We start from the raw sequence: 7,500 nt of genomic DNA, 5'->3' as shown, positions 1-7,500 counted from the left end.
GGACCCCTTTAGCTGAGAGAGATGAAGCAGGGACCCCTTAGCTGAGAGAGATGAAGCAGGGACCCCTTTAGCTGAGAGAGATGAAGCAGGGACCCCTTAGCTGAGAGAGATGAAGCAGGGACCCCTTTAGCTGAGAGAGATGAAGCAGGGACCCCTTTAGCTGATAAACATTTTCGTAGATAGATTCATAGACTTGTTTAACAGACTCTGTCATCATGCTGCTGATGTCAAGCTCTCATTGGCTGCAGCATGGATCTGCTCTCATTGGCTGTAGCATGGATCTGCTCTCATTGGCTGTAGCATGGATCTGCTCTCATTGGCTGTAGCATGGATCTGCTCTCATTGGCTGTAGCATGGATCTGCTCTCATTGGCTGTAGCATGGATCTGCTCTCATTGGCTGTAGCATGGATCTGCTCTCATTGGCTGTAGCATGGATCTGCTCTCATTGGCTGTAGCATGGATCTGCTCTCATTGGCTGAAGCATGGATCTGCTCTCATTGGCTGTAGCATGGATCTGCTCTCATTGGCTGTAGCATGGATCTGCTCTCATTGGCTGCAGCATGTGACCGTAACCCGTTTCATACTGTATGATGTCCAGTCGGTGACTGAAGCCAAATATCAAACCTGACAGATATCTAGAAACGCTCTGAAAGGCATCAGTGAGCACCCCCCCCCCCATGCCCCCCCTAAACATGGCCTGTGAGCAAAGCTCAGATCTGAAGCTTTGCTCACAGGCCATGTTTAGGCTCTTTTGATGGCGACGCCAAGAAAGGTCCCAGAAAACATGATCACAGAATATGTCGTGCACTGTGTGTAGTATCCTCAATGTAATCACTCTCTCTCTCTCTCTCTCTCTCTCTCTCTCTCTCTCTCTCTCTCTCTCTCTCTCTCTCTCTCTCTCTCTCTCTCTCTCTCTCTCTCTCTCTCTCTCTCTAGGAGCCCACAGGAGAGCCTGTCCCCAAACGACCTCGGGGTCGTCCTAAGGGCAGCAAGAACAAGGGACCGTCCAAGGCAGCGACCAAGGTGTGACACACACACACACACACACACACACACACACACACACACACACACACACACACACACACACACACACACGTGTAACGCCCGGGATTCAAACCCGGGTCTCCCACATGGAAAGCCAACATCTTTACCGCTAAGCCAAAGGGATATCCCTGTCGCTCGGGGGAGATATTAGACTTTCAGGCCATCAGGCTGGAGTAGTGAACCACTCTGTTACACTCTGTTACACACACACACGCACGCACGCACGCACGCACGCACGCACGCACACTGTCTGTCTGTCTGTCTGTCTGTCTGTCTGTCTGTCTTGATGACACAGACAAAGGTTTTCCATTGAGTGTGTTGGAACCTGATACAGCAACTGTACACGTGTGTGTGTGTGTGTGTGTGTGTGTGTGTGTGTGTGTGTGTGTGTGTGTGTGTGTGTGCGCTTGCTTGCGTGTGTGCGTGTGTGTGTGTGTGCGAGTGTGTGTGTGCAAGTGTGTGTGTGTGTGTGTGTGTGTGTGTGTGTGTGTGTGTGTGTGTGATTAATTGATCAGGGTGTCTTTCCGATGACTAAACCCTCTTCATAAAAAATGCAGCTCAATGATTTGCTAATCGCTCTAAATGACACCTTGGGGGCGTGTCTTTCCCTTAAATGGTGAGAGTGACCGGACGGACCGAGTGTCACGTTTGATTGGTCGACATGTTTTACACGATTGGTCCTCACTGATGCTCGTTATAAGATGGCTGCGTCTCATTGGTTGGGGCTGTGGACGACCTGCCTACCAGTGACATCATCGGCTTTGGCTTTACAAATATGTAAATGTTGGGTCAGTGCAATGAATGGAGGATTTCACCTTCCCCACAGTAAAACCCCTTTAATACTAAACCCTTCTTCTAATAAATGATAAGAATATCTCATTATCTGATCCTGATAGCATTATCGCGGACGCATGGGCAGTTTACCACTACAGACGGATACCAAAACAGTCGCCCCAACCTTATTCCTAACCTTAACCTCAGTAAAACTATGTCTAAACCTAACCTTAACCTCAGTAAAACTATGTCTAAACCTAACCTTATTCCTAACCTTAACCTCAGTAAAACTATGTCTAAACCTAACCTTATTCCTAAACGTAACCTCAGTAAAACTATGTCTAAACCTAACCTTATTCCTAACCTTAACCTCAGTAAAACTATGTCTAAACCTAACCTTATTCCTAACCTTAACCTCAGTAAAACTATGTCTAAACCTAACCTTATTCCTAGCCTTAACCTCAGTAAAACTATGTCTAAACCTAACCTTATTCCTAAACGTAACCTCAGTAAAACTATGTCTAAACCTAACCTTATTCCTAACCTTAACCTCAGTAAAACTATGTCTAAACCTAACCTTATTCCTTAACCTTAACCTCAGTAAAACTATGTCTAAACCTAACCTTATTCCTAACCTTAACCTCAGTAAAACTATGTCTAAACCTAACCTTATTCCTAACCTTAACCTCAGTAAAACTATGTCTAAACCTAACCTTATTCCTGACCTTAACCTCAGTAAAACTATGTCTAAACCTAACCTTATTCCTGACCTTAACCTTGGTAAAACTATGTCTAAACCTAACCTTATTCCTAACCTTAACCTCAGTAAAACTATGTCTAAACCTAACCTTATTCCTAACCTTAACCTCAGTAAAACTATGTCTAAACCTAACCTTATTCCTAACCTTAACCTCAGTAAAACTATGCCTAAACCTAACCTTATTCCCAACCTTAACCTCAGTAAAACTATGTCTAAACCTAACCTTATTCCTAACCTTAACCTCAGTAAAACTATGTCTAAACCTAACCTTATTCCTAACCTTAACCTCAGTAAAACTATGTCTAAACCTAACCGTATTCCTAACCTTAACCTCAGTAAAACTATGTCTAAACCTAACCTTATTCCTAACCTTAACCTCAGTAAAACTATGTCTAAACCTAACCTTATTCCTGACCTTAACCTCAGTAAAACTATGTCTAAACCTAACCTTATTCCTGACCTTAACCTTGGTAAAACTATGTCTAAACCTAACCTTATTCCTAACCTTAACCTCAGTAAAACTATGTCTAAACCTAACCTTATTCCTAACCTTAACCTCAGTAAAACTATGTCTAAACCTAACCTTATTCCTAACCTTAACCTCAGTAAAACTATGCCTAAACCTAACCTTATTCCCAACCTTAACCTCAGTAAAACTATGTCTAAACCTAACCTTATTCCTAACCTTAACCTCAGTAAAACTATGTCTAAACCTAACCTTATTCCTAACCTTAACCTCAGTAAAACTATGTCTAAACCTAACCTTATTCCTAACCTTAACCTCAGTAAACTATGTCTAAACCTAACCTTAACCTCAGTAAAACTATGTCTAAACCTAACCTTATTCCTAACCTTAACCTCAGTAAAACTATGTCTAAACCTAACCTTATTCCTAACCTTAACCTCAGTAAAACTATGTCTAAACCTAACCTTATTCCTAAACGTAACCTCAGTAAAACTATGTCTAAACCTAAGCTTATTCCTAACCTTAACCTCAGTAAAACTATGTCTAAACCTAACCTTATTCCTAACCTTAACCTCAGTAAAACTATGTCTAAACCTAACCTTATTCCTAACCTTAACCTCAGTAAAACTATGTCTAAACCTAACCTTATTCCTAACCATAACCTCAGTAAAACTATGTCTAAACCTAACCTTATTCCTGACCTTAACCTCAGTAAAACTATGTCTAAACCTAACCTTATTCCTGACCTTAACCTCAGTAAAACTATGTCTAAACCTAACCTTATTCCTAACCTTAACCTCAGTAAAACTATGTCTAAACCTAACCTTATTCCTAGCATTAACCTCAGTAAAACTATGTCTAAACCTAACCTTATTCCTAACCTTAACCTCAGTAAAACTATGTCTAAACCTAACCTCATTCCTAACCTTAACCTCAGTAAAACTATGCCTAAACCTAACCTTATTCCCAACCTTAACCTCAGTAAAACTATGTCTAAACCTAACCTTATTCCTAACCTTAACCTCAGTAAAACTATGTCTAAACCTAACCTTATTCCTAACCTTAACCTCAGTAAACTATGTCTAAACCTAACCTTATTCCTGACCTTAACCTCAGTAAAACTATGTCTAAACCTAACCTTAACCTCAGTAAAACTATGTCTAAACCTAACCTTATTCCTGACCTTAACCTCAGTAAAACTATGTCTAAACCTAACCTTATTCCTAACCTTAACCTCAGTAAAACTATGTCTAACCCTAACCTTATTCTTAAACGTAACCTCAGTAAAACTATGTCTGACCCTAAACTTGTTTCTAACCTTATCCTCAGTAAAAAGAATACAAGAACCGCTGTTCCGCAGAAAAATGTGTGTGAGCGTGTTTCGGGGCGAGTCTTCTGGTTTACCTCACAGACTATAGTGACGGCATCGTGGCTTGTGAGAGATCGTCTCCGTAGAGTAAATTAAACACCACAAACAACACGGTTGTTTGTTGACACAAACGCACCGGAGCGATTTAGAAGCACTTTATAAGAAAACAAACATTTATGTTGATTTAACGTTAGTACATGTGTGTTATTGTTGGACATGCGTTCATGGCAGGTTATACTTTGGGCTTTTGACAGGCCGCCTCTCTTCTTCCCGGTACGGTGGACCGGCGCTGAATCTTTTAACTGAGCGTACCGGCCCGTTCAGACCCACTCACACCCCTAAGTACCTGCCAGGCGGGGTTATTTAGTTACATTTTCAACGGAAAATGTAATGTGTGTGTGTGCGTACTTGCGTGCTTGTGTGTGCATGTGTGTGCTTGTGTGGATGCACACCTGAACGCGGACTCAATCAAAACAAGAGACAAAATACGACAAAGACGACAGTTCAACGTTCAGAAGAATGTTTAGGCAGAATGTTCCATTTCCAGTTTTCAAATGTATAAAAATCTTTTGAAAATATCAGATCTACAAGCATAATGCGTCGCATCGCGACGCATTATGAGCTTGTAGATCTGATATTTTCAAATGGCAGAAATGTATATAGGGCTGAAGTGGTTACTGTATGTTTTGTAATAATAATCAAAATCTACAAAGTAACTAGTAACTAAAGTAATGTTTAATTTGTAAGTAAGTAATTGTAGTGGAGTAGTAATACAATACTTGCCTCTGAGATGTAGTGGAGTAGAGGTAAAAGTAACGAAAATTGGAAATGCCTCAAAATTGTACTTAAGTACAGTACTTGAGTACATGTACTTAGTTACACCACTGCAATTGGGCAGCACAGAATAGCATGGAAAACAACTTATAGTTGAACTGGAAGCATGCGTGTGCATGTGTACTTGTGTTGCGTGTGTGTGCATGTGTGCTTGTGTACTTGTGTTGCGTGTGTGTGCATGTGTGCATGTGTACTTGTGTTGCGTGTGTGTGCATGTGTGCATGTGTGCATGTGTTGCGTGTGTGTGCATGTGTGCATGTGTGCATGTGTACTTGTGTTGCGTGTGTGTGCATGTGTGCATGTGTGCATGTGTACTTGTGTTGCGTGTGTGTGCATGTGTGCATGAGTTCATGAGTTTATTAGGATCCCCATTAGCTGGTGCATAACAACAGCTAATCTTCCTGGGGTCCACAAATAACATAAAACATGACATTCAACAGTACATTACAGGACAATGATACAGATATTGTACGCCGTCAATTTTCCTTCAAACAGTGACTTTCATATCAACCATCACATACAGCTTATTTTCTTGATTCCCCATTTCCTTGGAAAGAAAAATTAAAATAAACAATAATACTAATAATTTTACAGATGTCTCCCTTCACTTCTTATAAAGTAAAAACAAACAAAAACAAATACAATCCTAATCATAGCTGTGAAAGGATGTGTGTGTGTCTGTGTTAGCGAAAGTGCCATATTCCTGCATGTGTTTAAAATTAAAATAAAAAAAAATAAAAAACCTATATGAATGGGTATGCTGCTGTATGTTTACCATAACCTGTCTGCTGCTATTGTAATTACAATCTTTGAGCTTGTAGATGCCTCTTCAATCGTTTTTTGAAGCTTGCTTTAGTTTTTTCTTTAGAATCTGATCTGGCAGTGTGTTCCATGCAGCCATGGCTCCATACAGCACTGTGCTCTTCATAGACTCTGTTTTGGCTTTAGGGATTTGATAGCAACCTCTTGTGACATGTCTCGTCTTATATGTATGGATTTTAGAGCTAGGTGTAAGTTGCTTATATAGACAGTAAGACAGGTTGGATGTTTCAGCTCATTTATGTTTCTCAAAAAGACAAGGAGTGATACCATCAGCCTCTCTGTGACTAATGTCCAGGAGAGCTTCATATGTATTGTGTTTACATTATGTCTTGGTGTACACCTATAAGTGCAAGGCGAGCTGCTCTGTTTTGAACCAGTTGCAGCTTTCCCAGGTCCCTCTTATTAGCCCCTGACCAGATCATTGAGCAGTTGTCCAGTTGTGAAAGGACTAGAGTCTCAATGACTTGTTTTGTCAGTTTCGGTGGTAAAAACACTGAACACCTCTTGATGACAGATATATTCCTCCCCATCTTAGCCACCACTGTATCTCTGTGTCTCGTCCATGATGAAATGTTCACTAGGATGAGTCCCAGGAGCTTTGTTTCCTCCACCTGCTCAACCTCTACGTTATTCAGCATCAGATTCACCTGCGGTTTAGACCTTAGTACGTCATTTGTGCCAAATACTATACTTTTAGTTTTTTGAATGTTGAGCACCAATTTGTTTCTAATCACCCATTCCATTACTGTTTTCAGTTCTTTGTTCAGAATCTCAGTTATCTCACCTATTGTGGGAGCCTGAGTATATATTGTCGTGTCATCAGAGTACATGGAGAGTAGAGACTTGTGCTTTTTCAAGAGAAAATCATTTGTAAAGATTGAAAAGAGTAGAGGTCCTAGTGAACTTCCTTGTGGAATTCCACTCTCAACACATCTAGCACTCGAGATACTGCCATTAAAGTATACACTCTGGGTTCTGTTATATAGATAACTTTCTAGCCATGATATCGCCTTTGGGGCAAAACCATAGCACTCCAATTTGTCGAGTAAGATTCTATGGTCTATCACATCAAAGGCAGCGCTATAGTCTAATAGTACTGCTCCCACCATTTTCTTCACATCATTCTCTTTCATCCATTGATCTGTCATTGGTGTCAGTGCTGTGGCTGTTGAGTGACCTTCTCTATACGCGTGTTGATACTCACTCATCAGACTGTTAACAGAAAAATAGCATTGTATTTGATTGAATATAATTTTTTCTAGTAATTTGTTTAGAACTGGTGACAGGCTTATTGGTCTGCTGTTAGAGCCAGTGAAGGCATTCTTTGCATTTTTAGGGAGTGGAATGACTTTGGCTACTTTTCAGATGTGCGGGCATGTACCTTCCAGACTCATGTTAAAAATATGACAGATAGGTGCAGCAATGAG

The 7,500-nt window shown here is 40.7% G+C and overlaps 2 protein-coding genes across 2 annotated transcripts in view; both read left to right on the top strand.

Moving 5' to 3' along the window:
• Positions 1 to 7,500, top strand: part of LOC311039739 (NACHT, LRR and PYD domains-containing protein 3-like) — a 246,419-nt gene that overhangs the window by 187,304 nt on the left and 51,615 nt on the right. The window lies entirely within an intron of this gene.
• The window catches only part of hmga2 (high mobility group AT-hook 2), a gene marked incomplete at its 5' end in the record, with an annotated part of 32,555 nt that overhangs the window by 6,268 nt on the left and 18,787 nt on the right, over positions 1 to 7,500 (top strand). The window contains one exon of the mRNA XM_084049691.1: positions 938 to 1,024. Within this exon, the coding sequence (XP_083905817.1) occupies positions 938 to 1,024 (87 nt within the window). The remainder of the gene's footprint in view (positions 1 to 937; positions 1,025 to 7,500) is intronic.

Source organism: Gymnoscopelus microlampas, assembly GCF_963454915.1.
Source record: "Gymnoscopelus microlampas genome assembly, chromosome: 23".
In the NCBI taxonomy this organism is placed as follows: domain Eukaryota; kingdom Metazoa; phylum Chordata; class Actinopteri; order Myctophiformes; family Myctophidae; genus Gymnoscopelus; species Gymnoscopelus microlampas.
The sequence above is the reverse complement of the archived record's forward strand: the minus strand, read 5'-3'. Positions and strand labels throughout refer to the sequence as shown.